The sequence below is a fragment of the Xenopus laevis genome, chromosome 3L, assembly GCF_017654675.1.
Source record: "Xenopus laevis strain J_2021 chromosome 3L, Xenopus_laevis_v10.1, whole genome shotgun sequence".
NCBI classification, from domain to species: Eukaryota; Metazoa; Chordata; class Amphibia; order Anura; family Pipidae; genus Xenopus; species Xenopus laevis.
Genome location: NC_054375.1, coordinates 45,054,684 through 45,076,647, shown reverse-complemented (window position 1 = coordinate 45,076,647; position 21,964 = coordinate 45,054,684). Strand labels below are relative to the sequence as shown.

Sequence of the window (21,964 nt, the reverse complement as noted above, 5' to 3'; positions counted from 1 at the left end):
GAGCAGGAGGTCAAGCGACTACAGTGGGTAAAACAAAAAATTTTCCACAAGGCGAACAAAGCAGACATGGTTGGCCCGTCGCCTTTCTAATAAATCCATGCACTTCCCATTTACCCAAATCAGGACCAAAAATGGCCAGTTAACAGCAAATCCTCTCAAAATAGTCCAGGAATTTGCCTCCTATTACCGAACCCTTTATAAGAACCAAGGTTCAGTTGAGGAACGGAAAATCGATGATTTTCTGGGTAAGCATAATTTGTAAGCTGCTAGGCTCTCAATCTGTCAGAACTACAGATTGAGAGCCTAGCAGCTCCCATAGACCCCCTGGAATTACAACAGGCTATCAAATCCCTCAAAATTAAGAAAACTCCTGGTCCTGATGGCTTGTCTGGGAAATACTACAAAACATTCGCCCCTCTGTTATCACCTTGGTTGCAAAGTCTCTTTAATGACATTCTACAAGGCAAACACAAATTCCACCCTGAAACCCTCACCTCCCGTATAGCAGTGATCCCTAAACCAGAAAAGGATCATACCAATTGTAAAAACTTCCGCCCAATATCTATACTGAATCTAGATATAAAATTATTAGCAAAAATCATGGCTTCTAGGCTGAACCTTATATTAGGTTCCTTGATTCACAGGGACCAATCTGGCTTTATCCCTGGCCGGCAAGTCTCGGATAACATACGCAGAATTGTCAATCTACTGCATCTTGCGCAAATAGGAAATTTTCCCTCTATGCTTCTCTCCTTAGATCTAGAGAAAGCGTTCGACACGGTGTCATGGGTATACCTACACAAAACTTTGGCTAGCAGTGGTTTTCCAACTCCTTTCCTTAATGTTATTAGGGCGCTTTATACCCTCCCCACAGCAACCGTACATCACATGGGTTTCAGCTCTCCTACGTTTTCGATTGAGCGGGGCACACGGCAGGGGTGCCCATTGTCCCCCCTGCTGTTTGCCCTGGCCATCGAACCCCTCGCTATAGCAATTCGGGCTCAGCCCAAAATAACAGGCATCAAGGTGGGTAAAGTGGATTACAAATGTGTCCTGTACGCTGACGATATTATGCTCACGATTTCAAATCCTATGTCATCCCTTCCATTCCTCTACAACGAACTTCAACTTTTTGGAACTATATCCGGTCTCCACATCAATGCGACCAAAACTGAAGCTCTCAACATTACTATCCCCCACCATACAGCCAAACTCTTGGAACTTAATTTTCAACTGCAATGGCAGACAAATAGCATAAAGTATCTAGGGGTTCACATCCACAAGGATTACAAAGCTCTTGCATCGAGCAATTACAACAAAACATCCCAGAGGATTTTAAAAATGATTACCTCTTGGAGCAACCTAAAATTGTCCTGGTTAGGACGGATTTCAGCTATTAAAATGTCAGCTTTACCCCACCTACTGTACCTTTTCAGAACGCTTCCGATCTCTCCTCCTACTGGCATGTTAATTTCCCTCCAAAGAGCTATCAATACTTTTGTTTGGGACCGGAAAAAAGCTCGCATAAACTTTCTCACAGCGACTAGGCACAGGAGCAAAGGTGGCCTGGGCATTCCCAACCTGAAAAATTATTTTCATGCAGCTCAATTAAGTTTAATGATTGATTGGCATCGCTCGACTGATATCCCTCTATGGGTTCATATCGAACAGAGGACACTTAGAGAGGGCTCCATCAAAAACCTCCTATGGACCAAAGCGCAGATCAGGAAAAACGGCGCTAACCCTATCATCTTACACTCACTACAGATCTGGAAGAAGGTACTCTCAGCCCGAGGCCTCCTTTCCCCGCATACTCCAGTAGTGCAGTTCGAAGCGAACACTGACTTTCCTCCAGGGTCTCAAACGGGTTCCTATCTTTGGTGGTCAGAGCATAACCTCCTTTTAATACACTCACTGACTAAAACTGGGGAACTTCTGACATGGCAACAACTACATGACAAATACGATATCCCACGAAGTGAATTTCTGCACTACCACCAAATCAGACATTACATAAGATCCATATGAAAGTATGTGTTTGCAGAACTTCCCTCAAAAACGTTCCATCTCTATCATATATGATCTTTTAAACCACCCCACCCCCTTGAAACAACTCGGGTTTATAGCTGCCTGGGAAAAAGACCTGTGGATTTGCATGGAGGAAGACCAATGGCTAGACATAATCAGGGATACCACACATTGTTCTATCAACATAGCTATTCAGGAAACCTCTCAAAAAATACTGCACCAATGGTACCTCGTACCATCCAAATTAGCGAAATGGTATCCAACTAGCTCCCCCTTATGCTTCCGTAACTGTGGTCAACAAGGTAACTTTATGCATACTTGGTGGGAATGCCCCAAAGCTGCAAGATTTTGGATTCGTATATACACTTTAATAACCAACGTTACTGGTCTGTCGCTCAGGAAAAACCCGGCGGAGGCCCTGATCCACAAGAGAATCCCTGGCGGCAATGTAGCTGCAAGGTAAATTTGTAATACCCTTAACAAAACCCCTTGGCCTGCCCCCAATCTGCTGGAAACATACCTTTTGTCCTCCTTCTGGCCTTCATCGTGATGCAACCACACCCCTGTGTACCCCCTTTTGTTCCCGCCCCCCACCATCCGGTAAAGATTTTAGGAAAAGGTGGCAACCCTAGCTGCAGCCCATATGATGGGAGGCCTTGAAAGCTAGCAGCCATCGTAGATTCTGAAACTTTCAGGGACATCTCTGAATAATACTTTCTGTAATTAAATAGTACTTTAAGAATGTACTTCCTTTCCTCCATGGAAAGCAGTTGTGCGTGGGTACCGTTCTTAGCTTTGCTGTAATATTCACTTGTATCTGACCCAAAGTCTCCAGTTAATAGTAGCAAAGCAGCCAGTTAGACATTTTCATGGTCACAGAGTATACAACTGTTTTTATTTACAGATGGATGGTATCACCTTTTATTTCTCCTCTTCAAGGGGTTGTTCACCTTTAAATTAACTTTTAGTATGATGTATGATATTCTGAAACAATCTGTACTTGGTTTTCATTTTTTATTATTTGTGGTTTTTGAGTTATTTAGCTTTTTATTCAGCAGCTCTCCTGTTTGCAATTTCAGCAATCTGGTTGCTAGGGTCCACATTACCCTAGCAACCATGCATTGATTTGATCAAGAGACTTGAATATGAATAGGAGAGGCCTGAATAGAAAGATGAGTAATAAAAAGTAGCAATAACAATGCATTGGTAGCCTTACACAGCATTTATTTTTTAGATGGGGTCAGTGACGCCCATTTGAAACCTGGAAAGAGTCAGAAGTAAAAGAAGGCAAAAAATTGGCCATTCTATAACATACAAAAGTTAACTTAAAGGTGAACCACTCCTTTTAAGGTCCAACCTTCCTTTCTGACCAAAACTCAATGAAGACCTCAATGAATAGAAGCTTCCCTCTGTGGCAAACAAGTACTTTTTATTCTCAGAGGCACTACCTGTATAAAGTTATTCTCTACACAGATTCAACAGGTTAGCGGCTGCAGTTATTACAAGCTTTGGCATTTTGCACGACTGAACTGTGTCACACACGCACACGATTAAGGCTTAATGTTTTTGTGTTACATAATCCTAATAATAGCATTACAGAATCTTTGAGATCTCAGATCAGGTTGTCACATGCCCTTGAAAGCGTGACTAGTGGGGAAACGGCCTAGTGTGCATCAACTGAAACAAATGACAGACCGTCTGCTGCTGCTGCACGTGATTGAGGGAAAAACTGCAAATAAATTATATTTGCACTGAACAAATTAATTGGCATATGTCTTAAAGGGTTACTGTATAAATATGGAATGTTTTTGTATGTTTACTGTTTATTAGTTTATTATAACAAATCAAGGCAAATTAAAATTGCCCTAACGATATACTTTTACCTCCTACATGCAATGCATTCTGGGCAACAACACCTCTTTATCTTTCTTTCAAGGCTAACTAAAGTAGAGAAACCAATGTACAGCTGCTTCAAGGAAAGTGTGTGTAGGGACCCATATAGGTTTAAACCCCCTAATTGTATTGGAATTTTCCTACTCAACAGGCATGGATCTTCCTCTTTGGACTCCTCCTCCTGCTGTATGGGGGGGGGTGCTGTTGGAGAGCCAGGAGCACAAAGGCCCAGTAAAGTATTGGCACAGGGGAAATGAGGGAATAGGGACCTGCGATTTGCAAATTTGACATTTTGCACAATATGCCCAGTTGGGTCAACACATAGCCTGTGGATGTGGATGGAGACATTGTTATCCTGGTAACTAGGCATGTCTATGGTTTCAACTAATATGTATAAAGCCTATATAGAACTACCCAGTTGCTTTTCAGTTTTTTCACAGGGTCAGTTACATCATCATCATTTATTTATTTAGCTCCAGCAAATTACAAAGCACTTTACATTAAAGGGTGGTTCACCTTTAAGTTAACTTATGGGGGCACATTTACTAAGCTCGAGTGAAGGATTCGAATATAAAAAACGTAGAATTTCGAAGGTTTTTTTTTGGGTACTTCGACCATCGAATAGGCTACTTTGACCTTCGACTACGACCTTGATTCGAACGATTCGAAGTAAAAATCGTTCGACTATTCGACCATTCGATAGATGAAGTACTGTCTCTTTAAAAAAAGACTACGTACTTCGCCACTTTAAACCTACCGAGCTACAATGTTAGCCTATGGGGACCTTCCCCATAAGTTTCTAAGCTATTTCTGATCGAAGAAAAAACGTTCGATCGATGGATTAAAATCCTTCGAATCGTTCGATTCGAAGGATTTAATCCAAAGATTTTTACTTAGATCGATCGATCGAAGTATTTGCGGTAAATCCCAGTGTGTTATAGAATGGTTAATTTTAAGCCACTTTTCATTTTTTCTTTTTTTTAGATTTTTTAAATGATTTGCCTTCTTCTGAAGGCTTTCAAGTGGGGGTCACTGACCCCCATCTAAAAAACAAATACTCTGTAAGGCTACAAATGTATTATTATTTCTGCTTTTTATTACTCATGTTTCTATTCAGGTCCTCCTATTCATAGTCCAGTCTCTTATTCAAATCAACACATGGTTGCTAGGGTAACTTTGACCCAAATACATTGAACCATCTAATACCCTGGTTATCTATAGGAGTATATGCCCCAACAAAGTCACATTTCATGCATCCTATTTGTAGTCTTTTGGAATGCCCATAATGACCGTCTGTACCACTAGCGGAATTGGAAATCTGCTCAGTTTTTGCTTATTGGTGCTACGCATATAGTGCTACGCAATATGTTGGCGCTATATAAATACATGTTAATAAATAAATTGGACATCCTCGATTATATCTGATAGTTGTTGCTTTATATAACCTATATTTTTTTTTTTAACCCATTTTAGTAGTTTTAAATCCTTGCTCCAATAACCGTTCAAAAGATAACAAGGGGCAGAAACCCAATATCCAAAAAGGTCAGAAAGCTCAGATGCTAAGGCCATCTCCCATAGACTCCATTTCAAACAAAAAAGCTGTTTTTCATTTTTTAATTTCCTTTATCTCTGGAATAATAAAACAGTACCTTGTTTTATGGAGTCTATTCTATCAATTGCAAGTCAAGCTAACCCAATTTAATTCTTATCTAGGTTTTACTTTTATTACCAACTTATTACTCATTGTACTAAATTGTTATTTACAGTTATATAATACTTGAAAATGTATGTATTACTTACCTTAATTATCCTGATATGGATTTTGTTTGTCATTTTTCATTGTATTTACCTAAATTTAAAATAAATAAATAAAAAAACAAAAAAACAAAAAAAAAAACAGTACCTTGTAATTGACCTAATTGAACAATTGAACTAAGTATGTATATATTTAAAGGGGCTGTTCATCTGAGTTAGATTTAAGTATGATGTAGAGAGTGATATTCTGAGACAATTTGCAATTGGTTTTCATTTTCTGTTATTTGTGGTTTTTGAGTTATTTAGCTTTTTATTCAGCAGCTCTCTATTTTGCAGTTTCAGCAATCTGGTAGCTAGGGTCCAACTTGCCCTAGCAACTGTGTATTGATTTGAATAAGAGACTGGAATATGAACACATAGAAAGATGAGTAATAAAAACAAGCAATAAAAAATTTGTAGCCTTCTAGAACAGTGACCCTCATTTAAAAGCTGGAAAGAGTCAAGAGAAGGCAAATAATTACAAAAATTATAACAAATAAATAATGAAGACCAATTGAAAAGTTGATCAGAATTGGCCAACATACTGAAAGCTAACTTAAGGGTGAACCACCCCTTTAATATTTACTTGTATTTTAATCCAAGTTACAGAAAAATCGATTATCCAGAGTACCAGAGGTTCCATGCATTCCATAAAACAGAACAGATACCGGTACCTGTAATTGAGCTGCTATTGAGCAGTAAATTATTGCTGCTGCTGTTCTCAACGCTGGTTGTAAAAGTTCCTGGGCTGTTCTTGCTTCAGTCTGCTAAGAAATTCTCTAAATCTCTCTCTAGGTTACTGTGGAAACACAGCATGAAAAGTTTGTCAGTGAACATGCTTCAAAGTAACCTTGATGTGAGGATATTAAAAAGCTTGACAAATACTAACTTTCAAACTAGTATTTTATTTGTGTAATTCTACGTTTGACAACCTCAGAGTAATTTTCAGAAAGCCAAGTAACCCCACAGTAAAACATACTGTATGTGTCCTAAATAGCTTAATATGTTTACCTTTGATTTAACTTTTAATATAATGTAGACATTGATATTATTTATATATTTAAAAAAAAAAAGTTTTTTTTTTCAGTTTCTATTTAGCTTTTTGTTCAGCAGTTCTCCATTTTGGTATTTTATCAGCTGTCTGCTTGTTAGGGTCTTATTTACCCTAGCAACCAGGCAGTGGATTGAACAAGAGATGGCAATATAAAGAGCAGAGGGCCTGCATAGAAAGATAAGTGATAAAATGTAACTAACAATAAAACTTTAGCCTCACAGAGCAAGTTTTTGGCTTCAGGGGTCAGTAACCCCCATTTGAAAGCTGGAAAAAGGCAGAAGAGAGAGGCAAATAATTCAGAGAACTATTAAAAAAAATGAAAACCAATTGCAAACTTGGTATCACATACCGATATGGGATCTGTTATCCAGAAAGCTCAGAATTACGACTGCTTTTCTGGGAAGTAAGGTGGGGGGCTCCCCCTACTGTTTAAAAGTATGATTGTTTCCCTGCAGAGTAGTTAGGGACCATCTGAACTTTCCTATCCACGGCAGTCAGAGCAAGTAAAACGAAGGGGGAATTTCACTGCATACAGTCCGGTTTATTATAAAAACAGTACACATTTTTCAATTAAAATATATTGGAGATATATATCTTTTTCATTAAAGAAAGTGAATGGGAATGGGTAAAATGGGATTTTATTTGTTTGCCTTTACATCCCCTTTAAATAAGGTGTACGATAACCAGTTGCTAGAGGTTGCACAGCAGCTATACCCTCCTCGCAAAGGGCTTAAAGGGAAAGTCAACCCCAAATAAAAAATTGCCTAATAGAAGACATATAATTCTAAGCAACTTTCCAATGCATATTTATTAAAAATTGTCAGGGCTTTTAAAGTTATTTGTAAAAACAATTGCTATTGAAAGCAATATTTGCCTAAATCCTGGTTGTTACTTTTTAAACAATGTTGCAAAAGTCTTAGTTCCCCAGCAAAGACAGGTCTGTTAATCAGCTGATTTGTCTTTCATTGTATCAACAGTCTGAGCCACCACCACCAGGACAAAGAATAGAATGGGACAAACAATGCTTTTAATAGCAATACATATATAAATAAATTATAAACCAAAGCAAATTTGTAATTAATGTATATTGCAGAATTGTGTTTTCTTTTATCAGGCAAAAGTAATTTTTTGGGTTGTCTTTTACTTTAATAAAAGATAAATATTGGATTACATTTGCGCACTCCTTTTGCAAAGTAAAAATGCCCATAATGTCCTTGCAGCGTGAGATAATGGGATCGATGTGCAGCACTGGTTCATTTTGCAGCCCGGTGCTCTCTTTCGAAATAAACTGCTAAATAATGAATGATATTGTGAGGAAGTACTGAGCAAAGAAATGGTTTTAACTCTCCTAATGCAGATTTGTGAAAGGCATCCTGATGCACTAGCAATTCTGCCTTTCTGCAGAGGAAACAAAGGGAAAACAAGTTCTCAAGGGTCGGTTATTAGCTGTTAAATTTGTGACAATGACTCACAAATCCACGGTGTTGTGAATGAAGGAACTGTGGCGTGGGATTATATAATTGACTGGGTGTTCTTTATCTGGAAATCAAAAACAGGTATGGGATCTGTTCTCCAGAAAGTTTCGAATTACTGAAAGGCTATCTTCCATAGACTTCATTTTATCCAAATAATCCAAATTTTTAAAAAGGATTTTCTTTTTCTCTGTAATAATAAAACAGTACCTTGTACTTGATCCAAACTAAGATATAATTAATCCTTATTGGAAACAAAACCAGCCTTACGCTACCCCTGAGCGCAACTTCGGATTTTAGTGAATTTGCGGAGCGCTGGCGAAACTACGCCTGGCGAAGTGCGGCGAAGTTACGCCTGGTGCAACTACGAATCTTAGTGAATTTGCCCCAAGGTATGAAGATCCAAATTACTATTCTCAATAGAAGGTCCCATACCTGTAGTGGAAAATAGTCTATTTTGTTGCAACTAAAGGAAAAGCCAAAAAAATTTGTGTTTTAAAGTATTGAAAATATAATGTAAAGTTGTGCTGAACTGGTAAAACTGGTGTGTTTTCTTCAGAAATGCTACTATAGGAAGCACTCCATGTGCCTTCCCCCAGGCGATTTACATTTTAGCCAGCGAAAAGCAGATCGGGGAGATTTGTCACCTGACGACTAATCTCCCCGAATCTGCCCGTGTGGCCAGACCCTAAAGCTGAAAAAGGAGAAAAGGCACAGAATAACAGGTAAGCTCTGTAGTATACAATGGGATTCTTCAGAATTTATCTAAGTATCCTGTGCTTGAATGGCTGCCCCATGGCTAAACAGCAGCTGGTTTATATAAACAATAGTAGTGTTTCTATAGCAAACATACCAGTTTCTTCCGTGGACACCGAGTACATTATATTGTCATTCCTTTAAAACACTTTGATTTTTTGGTGTTACTGTTCCTTTAAGGGTGATGACGCATTGTCGCCCACGGGAAAACTCTTTTCCTGCAAGCGGCAAACAGACCCGGATTTGTGGCGAGGCCAGCCGCATTATGGGGACCTATGCGTCCCCATTCAATAGCGATGTTTGCCGGCGCTCACGCGCAGGCGCCCGTGCACTTGCTCGCATGCAAAGGTATTTTTTAGGAGCTGGCACATAAGATTATTGGTAGTCGGTGGCAGTGAGTTGAGAAACTTGAGAAAGTGCCCCACTAGTTACCAGGGGCGGCAAAAAATGCAGCTCGGTAATTTTAAGCAAACTTTAAAGGGGTGGTTCACCTTTAAATTACCTTTTAGTAGGTTATAGAATGACCAATTCTAAGCAACTTTTCAATTAGTGTTCATTATTTATTGTGTGTAGTTTTTAAATTATTTGCCTTTTTCTTGTGACTCTTTCCAGCTTTCAAAAGGGGGTCACTGACCCCATCTAAAAACAAGGCTACACATGTATTGTTATTGCTACTTTTTATTACTCCTCTTTCTATTCAGACCTCTCCTATTCATATTGCAGTCTCTTATTCAAAAGAATGCATGGTTGCTAGTGTAATTTGGACCCTAGCAACCAGATGAAATGATGCTGTAATTCCAAACTGGAGAGCAGTTCAATTAAAAGTGCAATAACTCAAAAACCGCAAATAATGATAAATAAAAACCAATTGCGAATTGTCTCAGAATATCACTCTCTACATAATACTAAAAGTTAACGCAAAGGTAAACAACCCCTTTTTCCACCAGACCCCTGCTTCCTCTATAGTTGCACCAGTGGGGTAATTAAGTAATTTTGTCTTCACATCTTTAGCTATAGCAAATTCACAGGCAAAGAAAGTGAAATTGCCATATTTGCCAGTATCCTAAAGGGGACACCATCATTAAAAAAAAAGTTTGCTTTAAAATAATGGATATGGTAAAATTAATGAGATTATTGTTGCAAGCCACTTTTCTGATGACCTATTTTCTCCACTTACTTTCTTGCGCTAGTCTAGCTCATGCTCACATAGAATGTGTCGGTGGTTTAGTGGTAAAACTACATAGGAGATTATGGTCAGACTTTCCGACCCACAGCACGAGGTGCTACACATTCTGATTCGCCACTATATTTCAGTTAGAATGAAGACAGATTAGGGATAAAGTTGCATTTTGTCACGTGACATCTGCTATTCTTTAATTTATAGATAAGATTTTAATATTCATTCCATGTAGACATGTGAGACTACAGGGCAGATTTATTAAGGGTCAAATTGAAAATATTGAATTCAAATTATCGAAACCCGACACGAGATTTTTTTTTAAAGAAAATCTAATTAGTTTTTTGAGATTTATGATAAGTCAATGGGAGAGGTGCAGTGATCAATGTTTGTAGCCTTCCTGAAATTCTAGTTTTTCTCGAGTTTGGTCGAATTCTATTAGAGTTGTCGGGTCGGTAAAATTCGTCCCAGTTTGAAATATTCCATTTTTTAAAAGAAATTGCCCCAGATCGAACTTTGAGTAAAATCTAATTCATGTGAGTTAAAAAAAAAAAACTCACATAAATTCGAATCTTGATAAATGTGCCTCTAAATGTTTAAAACTATGTCTGACTTGCAGGATGTGAACCGCCTGTCTGTCTAACCACCTCCAACATTATTCTCTTGTATAATTCTAACCTAAACCACTAAGTGCCACCCACTGCAGAGTCTATGGTGCAAACATAAAAATACCAATTTTGTACATTTTACTTTTCTGGGTTGCGTTTTAAATCAAATAGTAGAACAAGATCAAAATGCAGCGGCATCAAAAGGACAAATATCTCTTTATCAACCAAATATACAGTATCTTAGGGATTTGTGTTTGTCGGAAACACTGGAGGATATAATACAATAAAGAAAGGAAAGGAAAACAGGAGCAATATAGAAATTGATATAACCTCGGTTTAATAATGTATGCATTGTTAAATAAGATTGATAAAATGCTAAATGAATGCATATGATTCTGTTATTGCTTTATCTTTTTTCTCTCCCCCCCCCCCTCAGGCTGCTGGGTTGTAAAGCAGTGATAGCTACAGTATATAAATATCTATATATAGATAATGACTCATTTTCTGCTATACTGACAGCTAGAAGCTCCAATGAAGTAGGCATACAAGAAGAATTATATATACCACTTCTGCTTCTAGGAAAAACTGATTAGAACATTTTCAAAATTATTATTTATACATTAATTTAATTTTAACATATTTAGTATGTTTTCTGGTTTAGTTGCAACAGAAATTGTTGAATAAATTGGCATAGGGTATCTTAGAGGGGTGGTTCACCTTCAAGTTAACTTTTACTATGCTATAGAGTTGCCAGTTCTAAGCACATTTCCAATTGGTCTTCATTATTTATTTTCTATAGTTTTTTTTTTAATAATTTGCATTTTTTTCTGATTCTTTCCAGCTTTCAAATCGGGGTCACTGACCCCACCTAAAAACAAATGCTCTGTAAGGCTACAAATGCATTGTTATTGCTACTTTGTATTGCTGATCTTTCTATTCAGGTCCTCTCCTATTCATATTCCAGTCTCTTATTCAAATCAGTGCATGGTTGCTAGGTAATTTGGATCCTAGCAACCAGATTGCTGAAATCGCAAACTTGAGAACTGGTAAATAAAAGGCAAAATAACCCAAAAACCATAAAAAATGAAAACCAACTGCAAATTGTCTCTGGAATACTACGGTAGTAATTTATCAAAGGTCAAGTTGCGGTTTTCCTAGAAAAATTTCGAGGGGGGTTTCACTAAAAACTCAACTTGTTTGTGATTTATTATGCCCCGAAGCTGTTAATAGCCCGAATCTGAAAATACTCCAGCTAAAACCTGTGAAGGTCATGTAGAAGTCAATGGCAGAAAGATGTTTTTTGCCTTCATGATTTTCGGGTGTTTTACGATGGTTTGTGCTCGAAAACTCGATAAATTTGAGGTCTTTGAGGTTTTTTTAGCCTATAAACTCTATTAATTTGCGGTATTTTAATTTTTTCCTGCTTGCATTCAATGAAGTTTTTTACATTCAGGCTTTTTCAAAAAGAAGCAAACATTCAAGTTGTGAGTTTATTTGAGGTAGAAAAAAACCTCACAAACTTGATCTTTGGTAAATAACCAACCAACCACCTTAATGTTTCAGTTTGGCAGTAATCTAGGAGCAGAATCTGAACTGTTACAATTTGCTACATTAGTTGATACATTTCTCAGCATCATCTGTGGAATATTTGCAACTATTGTATCAATTCTAACAATTGCCTTTAATGAAACCCAGGGATTCTGCTCAGCAGGGACAAAAATGTATCAAATCAGTATCAATTTAGAACAGTTTACAGAGTCGCTTTACAGAGTCGCTTTACAGAGTCGCTTTACAGAGTCGCTTTACAGAGTCGCTTTACAGAGTCGCTTTACAGAGTCGCTTTACAGAGTCGCTTTACAGTCAGTAACGCCCCCTCCCGGACCTGCTTTAGAAAGACATAAGAAGATGAAAAATAAAACCTTACACTTCAATATTAGAAAAACATACAAAGAAAATACAAAGTAATAAAAAAAAGTCTTTATTTTTGGTGAACAATCTGAACACAACTGATTGGAAGGTGAACAGCCCCTTTAAAGTTGTGTATCAGATGATTCAGATTGTGTCAGACTCAAGGTCCCCATAGACGCAAAGATTTCTCTTACCGAACGACCGATTTTAGCGAAGTTCGACCAATCCTTCTAAATTATTGTGCGGTTAGTGGGATTCGAACGATTGTTCATCTTACGATTTTTCGTCCGACATCTGTCAGAAAATTGATCGGCCAGGTTAAAAAATCTTTATCGGTCCCAGTGCAATCTACCCTTTGTTTCCCTGGCAATATCGCCTGAAATGGTCTTTTTAGTTGATGGACAATTCGTACGATCGTTTTGAGATAATCGTGGTCTCACGATGACGATTAGATCTTTTAAAAATCTTTGCATCTATGGCCAGCTTTAGACATTTTTGATCATCACCCCGCTCTGCGTTCATACATTATTTATGGATACATACTACCTAAGTGACAACATGGTGGCCCATCTGAACGAGCCCTTCAATGTTGATTACAATTGGATTGCATTAGAGCATTTTCTGTGTGTACTTGGGGTGTTAGGTGGGTTCCCATTAAAGCTAGAAGAAAGTAAGAGTGTCTTCTCCACCGGCTGAAATATACTGTTAGAGAAAACACCCTAGGGACCACTAGGGTAAAAGTCTTACGTTTTTTTTTTTTAATCAATTTGACGTTTACAAGAGTTTAGGTTACACTTCTTAATTTCCTTCTTTTTTTGTCTCAGTTGCAAAATGAAGAAGAGCCTGGAGAAAATGCCCAGGCTTCTGCAGATGCCCCTCCACCATACAGCAGTATCGCTGGAGAAAGTTCAGGTAAGTGCATCATACAGTGACTGGAAGACCATTGCCCTTCAGAGTAAACCTTTTTACAGACACTAGAGAAATACTGCACAGGAAAGACATCAGAATGCTGAGATGACCTTGCTCATGTCTTTCCTGAGCAGCAACAATAGAAGACTTTGTATAGTTGTGTAGAAAACAACTACAGTCTGTATTGACCGGCAGATGGTGGGGTTGTTACAAAGGTCATTATTGATAGTTTAGAATGTAGAACACATTATTTCTGCGGTTATTAGCTAATTTTCATTACTTACTTTATTTTAATTACTCCCAAAAAGGTGCCGTTATTTTCCAGAAGCCCTATACTGAAACTTGTAATGGGATTGGGGGTTGTGGGTTATTACAAGTTATATTTTAAATTACATTTGTTTCTCCATCTCTCTCTCTCCCTCTCGCTCTCGCTCTCTCCCTCTCTCTCTCTCTGTATATCTGTCTATTTTGGCAAAAGGACTATTTGATTACAAGGACGAGTTAGGCTTTCCAAAACCACCCTCTTATAATGTGGCAACAACCCTCCCCAGTTATGATGAAGCAGAGAGGAGTAAAGCAGAAGCTACCATCCCTCTTGTCCCTGGAAGAGTAAGTATTCTAATCCCTGATCAAAGCTGTGCGTATAGTCACGATATGCAGTTTGTGACAAGGTAAAATGACAAACATTAGTTTATTTACATTTTTGGATTTTATTTATAACCTGCTCTAATAATGTCAGATCACCTAGTGACATTCTTTCTATGTTTGTTTATTTCATAATTTTTTCATAAAATTCAAAGCAAAACAGCATAAAATATATCCTATCATATATTACACCATCAACAAATAAACAAACAAATATGTCACTTAGGGCAGAGTAGTGTTGCCACCTTTTATAAAAAATTTTACCGGCTGCTGGGGGGCGGGGCCTCAAATGGGCGGGGTGTGACTTCAAAAGGGGCGGGCTTGACTTCAAAAGGGGCGGGCCACGCAACGGAGACCCGCGGACGCTAGAAGAGGCAAAAGAAAAGGTAAGTTGCAGGGGATTGGGGGCAGGCCAAGGGCTCCTTTTGATCGTATTACAAATTTACCAGCAGCTACATTGCCGGTAAATTTGTAATACCGGCCACGGCCTTGGCAGGTATTTTACCGGCTAAACCGGTAAAATACCGGCCGCGTGGCAACCCTAGGGCAGAGACACACGCTCAGATTAGGGGAGATTAGTCGACCAGTGACAAATCTCCTCCTTTTCAGGCGACTAATCTCCCTGAACTGCCTCCCGCCGGCTAGAATGTAAATCACTGGCGGGATGGCACTCGGAGCACTTCGTTTTCCAATGTTGCCTCACGAGGAAACTTCGGGCGACTTCGGAAAACAAATCACTCCGAGTGCCATCCCGCCGGCGATTTACATTCTAGCCGTCGGGAAAGCAGGGGAAGGCAGTTTGGGGAAATAGTCGCCCCGAAGAAGAGGAGAATTGTCACCGGGTGACTACTCTCCCCGAATCTGAGCGTGTGTTATAAGCATTTACATATTTATGGGTAATACAGTATTCAGAACCTTTCTATAAAGGGATACTATGACACTTGTATTTGACTGCCTTCTGTCAACATTAAAACTAAGTATATAAATTTTTAAAGGGAAAGTTCACTTGAAATCTGAACATATATTGGGGTTGCTTTGACTTACTAAACATATCAACCAGGCAACAGACAGGAAGTCAGAGTAGAAAGGTAAGAATTCCTATATCCAAAGATAACTGTCCCAAGGCTTTTTTCTTCAGTTAAAAAAATCGCGTTTTGCACCCTCCGGCGCTCTGGAGACACCTATGACTAAGCGCCGGAGGGTGCGAAACGCGTAAGGTGGGCCTTGTGGGGTCAGTATGTATCTGAGTTTTAATGCTAATCTAAATAAAATATTTTTTTAACTGAAGAAAAAAGCCTTGGGACAGTTATCTTTGGATATAGGAATTCTTCGCATATGATTGTCTGTGAACTGGGGCGAGTCCCTTAGGCTTAACTAAGGCAGAAATCAGATGTGGACTCCAATTGATGAATACTAGAGTAGAAAGGTAAACAATAAAACAATGTCACTGAAGCCTTATAGTCACTCTGTGTTTTTTAGTATTGTTTTTGCCTTGCCGGCCATAATGATGCAGAATAGGAAGTCTAATAATTGGAAAATCATAAAAAAATGAAGACCATCTAAATAGTTGCTTTAGAATATGTACATTTAGAGCATACTACAATTTTTTTAAAAAGTGAACTTCCCTTTAAATATTTGATTCCAATAATGTGTATTGTGGCCATATATTCATGTGCAGAGGTGTAATGGTCTATAAACACAGCAGCTAAGCATTTTAATTTTTCAGCTTATAATCGGAGTAATTTGATGTTCGGCCCATTAGTATGGCCGTTTGTAGTGTTTTCTGAGATATTTGCAGCTTTAAATTGCTATTACCAGCCTTTTGGCTTAATGGCTTTCTTTGAAGGTCAGTGACCCTTAAGCTAGTGGCATACTAGTTGTGTTTCTGGGCCGGTGTAGAAACACAAAGAGAGTAAAGGCTGCCTCTGCTTTGTGTTCTGTATGCACTAACATGCATAGCGTCAGCACAGAAAATGGATATTGTGCCACTAGTCTAAATGACTATGAGCTTTTTAGGCTCTTCCTGTATAGTCCATTAAACCCAACACTGCTGACTATCTAAGTTTCAAAGAGAGCTGTTGATCTAAAAGCCTGTTGTTGGCAGTGCTACTATCTCAGAAACCGCTCATTTAGGTGCATATGTGCTAAAACAAGTTTTATTTTTTTCTCTATTCTTCTCTATTATTTAGCTCTGTGAGCTTTCGGTTTTATTGTTATTGTTACATTTTATTACTTATTTTTCTATTCAGTCCTTCTCCTATTCATATTCTAGTCTCTCATTGAAACCACTGCCTGGTTGCTAAGAAATACAAGACCATAGCAACCAGGGTGTTAAAATCCCAAACTCGAGAGTTGCTGAATACATAAAGCTAAATAACTGAAAAACCATTAAGAAATATGGAAACCAATTTGCAAATTGTCTCAGAATATCAATGTCTATGTCACACTAAGGGGGTAGTTTACTAAAATCCGAATTTATCTCATAATTAAAAGAAAAAAAAAAGTTTCAAGGAGAATTCAACCCTTAACTAAAAAAACCCTACCTTACGTAGACCCCTCCCCCAGCCTAGCTGCCCCCCCCCGGGAAATGCCCCTAAATTTTTACTCACCCCTCGGTTAAGATTCAGGGACGCAGTTCACAGCAGCCATCTTCAGGGTCTTCAGTAATCTAAAAATGAGACCAGCGAATCGGTCTCCGTTTTCGACAACTGTGCATGCTCCGAAATGGACGAAAATTGTCAAAGCGCCGGAAGAAAACACGATGACCCGAAAGATGGCTGCCGTGAACTGCGATCCCTGAATCTGCACCAAGGGGTAAGTAAAAAGTTAGAGGCATTTCCCCGGGAGGTCAGCTAGGCTGGGGGGAGGAGCGAGGGGGTCTAAGTAGGGTGGGGGGGGTAGTGTTTTTTTTTTAGGTAAGGTTTGAATTCTCCTTTATCCAAACTCCCATGCCAGATTTTGCCTTATTTATAATTAATTGGAACCCGAAATAAAAGCAATAAGATCGAGTGAAAACTTGAATCTTACAATTATTTTCAGACTTAGTTCCAGAAATGCTCGTTTTTTTAGGGAGTTTGGCCGAAAACCCCAAATTTATCGAATTAAACCCAGTGCAAACCACAATATCTTCAAATTGGGATGGGGACATCTCCAGTCCACTTATACAGCACCTTGACATGTCTGAGAAATGGCGGATTTTCTGGCTTTTTGCAGCATCAGGGTATAATAAATCTCGATAAATTTGAGGGGGTTTTTTCCATGAAAAATTGTTGTTTTTGCCCCAGAAAGCCAGACAAAAGATATATTCAAGGTTTAGCAAATAACCCCCTTAAAGTTAAATTAAAGGGGAACAAAGGTGAAGCTATCCTGTTTTGATTTGAAAGCTGAGATTTGATAATGGGATGCCTTTAAAATCACTGTTATTATAAAAAAGTACTTATAAGGCACCAACATACTCCTCAGTGCTGTAGGGCAGGATTGTGACAAGCATTTGTTTTTGTGCTTTTCTCTTTTTGGATATGATCTGCTTTCACACAGCACAGGGAGAGATTGGATACCTTTGATGATTTCTTCCCTATTTCACTGGAGGTACGACTCCTCAATAGAAACAATTCCGCTAGAAATACTGTTGTGTATGTTCCAGAAAGCTACGTAGATAACCTTTGTAGAGAAGATAGTGGTAAAAATAGATTTGTAGCATTTAGAACAAGGTATGCTTATTGTTTATATACAAGTCTCTGTCTTACTAACTGTTAGTATCTAGCAGGTACTTTCATTTTGTTTTCAATTTCTTCATCTTCTTTTATATGGCATTAACAGGTGAAGGGGTAGAATCACTCTATTAGCTTAAAAGGGTGAATGATGTCTGCTGAGTCAATGGCCGACCATCATGTTCTCCTAATCTGAGGAGTCATGTATGACTGAGAGGAAATGGAGCAAGTTTTCAACAAATGATAAATGATAAAAGCAGCATCCTGTACTAGATTAGTTATCTATTATTATATAATGCTCACACTGAAAATAACCCCTCCCCTCATCTTCATAATGACAGAACACTTCTGTGCTCCCTTCAATTAACATTGACATGATTTTAATAGTAATAATAATAACTATTTCCATCTGATAATCTATAAATAGAGCAGTCAGAAGTGTTAGGTCGCAGGTGGAAGAGCAGAAGGAATCGCTCATCCTGAACATGCCAGCGACTCGAAGATTTAATGCGGGGTTTTGGGCCTGCCCACACATCACTTATATCATCCTTAATAAAGGCCCCAATAAAGGAACAAAATATTGGATGCACAACACAAATCTTCAAACCGGCACACCCTTAAAAAACCTTTGCCCTTTTATTTTTAATACATTGTACAAAAGTCCAATGTTTCGGTCCTCATTAGGACCTTTCTCAAGCTTTCGGTCCTAAGGAGGACTGAAATGTTGGACTTTTGTACAATGTATTAAAAATAAAAGGGCAAAGATTTTGTTAAGGGTGTGCCGGTTTGAAGATTTGTGTGTATATATAAATAATAACTGTGCATTATATATAGAGCATTCATTTAAACCATCTAATAATCCACATGGTTGAATGTGTTTGTTCTGACAATAGGTTTGTCTAAACGAGTAACTTTTCTCTCAAACTAAACATAGTATTTGCAATTAAAGAAGCCCATGCTTGCTTTTCCCTTCTTATATTCCTTTTGTTACATTTTGGAACCGAGTTCTCCGAGGTGACAAAACACCTGGCATATTTCCCATATTTTATAATTAAGGCTGAGATGGTTCTTTCTTTTTCTTCATGGCAATGAAAATCAGAGTTTAATGTTTCACTATTGTGCACAACACGGCACAATGTGATCGGTGAATTGGATTCCATGTTAATGCCTTTGCAAGGACGCAGAATTACATAACTCCGTTTTTTTTTTATAGGATGACGATTTTGTGGCGAGGGATGATTTTGATGATGCAGATCAGCTGAGGATAGGAAACGATGGGATTTTCATGCTTACATTCTTTAGTAAGTAGAAGAAAAAATGCAGAGAAATGGACAGATATTTAGCATTTATTATGCCAAATCTATATTATAACACCATCTATATTATAACGCTAGGGATTTGGGGATTTTCATAATTTTTAGCACTTTCCTTGCAGTAAAGAAAAAAAAATTAACATTAAAAAAAAAAAAAATTGCTTAGCAACAATTGTTTGGCTACAATTGTGTTTTCATCTTACATTCTGATCTCCAGATGGCTGACCTGGTTGCTAGGGTAATAAAGCAAACGTATAGCATATACAATTCATATTGCTTTACCGATATATCTGTTGTTACAGTCATAGGTACAAAGGCACACCCCCCCCCCAAATATAAACATTCTTTGCCCTCTCAGATCAAAGAGTTGAGGTTCACTAACTAAACGTTTTTATCAGGCTTTGCGTTCTTTGGTTTGAAACCACCGCCAGAACTATTCAATTTTGGAGACTATACAGGGTAAGAAAAGGTGTTGCATTTCAAGAAATGTGTTTAAAACCAGAATGTGTTTAAAGTAAATAAAGTGTTATATTAGACAGGAACTGAACTTTGTGGTACAGATTGAATGAAACTGCAAACCTACGGAAAGATAGACTGTTCACTTAGAGGCTAGTGAAGATATGTTTGGGGGTGGCAATGGGCAGAGACTAAGGCTTCAGACCAACAATAAGCTGAGGTGCACATTTGTAGGGTGTTGATCAATTAAAACAACTCCAGATATCAAGGATAAAATACCATCTGAGTCTGCCCCAGCAACTTTTCCAGATATCAAGGATAACATACCATCTGAGTCTGTCCCAGCCATTCCTCCAGATATCAAGGATAACATACCATCTGAGTCTGTCCCAGCCATTCCTTCAGATATCAAGGATAACATACCATCTGAGTCTGCTCCAGCCATTTCTCCAGATATCAAGGATAACATACCATCTGAGTCTGCCCCAGCCATTCCTCCAGATATCAAGGATGACATACCATCTGAGTCTGCCCCAGTCATTCCTCCAGATATCAAGGATAACATACCATTTGAATCTGCCCCAGCCATTCCTCCAGATATCAAGGATAACATACCATCTGAGTCTGCCCATCATTTCTCCAGATATCAAGGATAACATACCTTCTTAGTCTGCCCCAGCCATTCCTCCAGATATCAAGGATAATATACCTTCTTAGACTGCCCCATCCATTCCTCCAGATATCAAGGATAATATACCTTCTTAGACTGCCCCAGTCATTCCTCCAGATATCAAGGATAACATACCATCTGAGTCTGCCCGTCATTTCTCCAGATATCAAGGATAACATACCATCTGAGACTGCCCTAGTCATTCCTTCAGATATCAAGGATAACATACCATCTGAGTCTGCCCCAGCCATTCCTCCAGATATCAAGGATAACATACCATCTGAGTCTCCCCCAGCCATTCCTCCAGATATCAAGGATAACATACCATCTGAATCTGCCCCAGCCATTCCTTCAGATATCAAGGATAACATACCATCTGAGTCTGCCCCAGTCATTCCTCCAGATATCAAGGATAACATACCATCTGAGTCTGCCCGTCATTTCTCCAGATATCAAGGATAACATACCTTCTTAGTCTGCCCCAGCCATTCCTCCAGATATCAAGGATAATATACCTTCTTAGACTGCCCCAGTCATTCCTCCAGATATCAAGGATAACATACCATCTGAGACTGCCCCAGTCATTCCTTCAGATATCAAGGATAACATACCATCTGAGTCTGCCCCAGCCATTCCTCCAGATATCAAGGATAACATACCATCTGAGTCTCCCCCAGCCATTCCTCCAGATATCAAGGATAACATACCATCTGAGTCTGCCCCAGTCATTCCTTCAGATATCAAGGATAACATACCATCTGAGTCTGCCCCAGCCATTCCTCCAGATATCAAGGATAACATACCATTGGAGTCTGCCCCAGCCATTCCTTCAGATATCAAGGATAACATACCATTTGAATCTGCCCCAGCCATTCCTCCAGATATCAAGGATAACATACCATCTGAGTCTGCCCGTCATTTCTCCAGATATCAAGGATAACATACCTTCTTAGTCTGCCCCAGCCATTCCTCCAGATATCAAGGATAATATACCTTCTTAGACTGCCCCAGCCACTCCTCCAGATATCAAGGATAACATACCATCTGAGTCTGCCCGTTATTTCTCCAGATATCAAGGATAACATACCATTTGAATCTGCCCCAGCCATTCCTCCAGATATCAAGGATAACATACCATTTGAGTCTGCCCCAGTCATTCCTCCAGATATCAAGGATAACATACCATTTGAATCCGCCCCAGCCATTCCTCCAGATATCAAGGATAACATACCATCTGAGTCTGCCCTTCATTTCTCCGGATATCAAGGATAACATTAGTCTGCCCCAGCCATTCCTCCAGATATCAAGGATAATATACCTTCTTAGTCTGCCCCAGCCATTCCTCCAGATATCAAGGATAACATACCATCTGAGTCTCCCCCAGCCATTCCTCCAGATATCAAGGATAACATACCATCTGAGTCTGCCCCAGCCATTCCTCCAGATATCAAGGATAACATACCATCTGAGTCTGCCCCAGCCATTCCTTCAGATATCAAGGATAACATACCATCTGAGTCTGCCCATCATTTCTCCAGATATCAAGGATAACATACCATCTGAGACTGCCC

General features: G+C 38.8%; 1 protein-coding gene across 2 annotated transcripts in view; it reads left to right on the top strand.

The window, feature by feature from the left end:
* ndfip1.L (Nedd4 family interacting protein 1 L homeolog) overlaps positions 1-21,964 on the top strand; it is a 45,885-nt gene that overhangs the window by 15,488 nt on the left and 8,433 nt on the right. The window contains exons 2-5 of one of the 2 annotated variants that reach the window (XM_018250990.2): positions 13,515-13,602; positions 14,078-14,208; positions 17,782-17,832; positions 19,168-19,255. In XM_018250990.2, coding sequence (XP_018106479.1) covers positions 13,515-13,602; positions 14,078-14,208; positions 17,782-17,832; positions 19,168-19,255 — 358 coding nt within the window. The remainder of the gene's footprint in view (positions 1-13,514; positions 13,603-14,077; positions 14,209-17,781; positions 17,833-19,167; positions 19,256-21,964) is intronic. The other variant, XM_018250992.2, reaches the window with a different exon arrangement.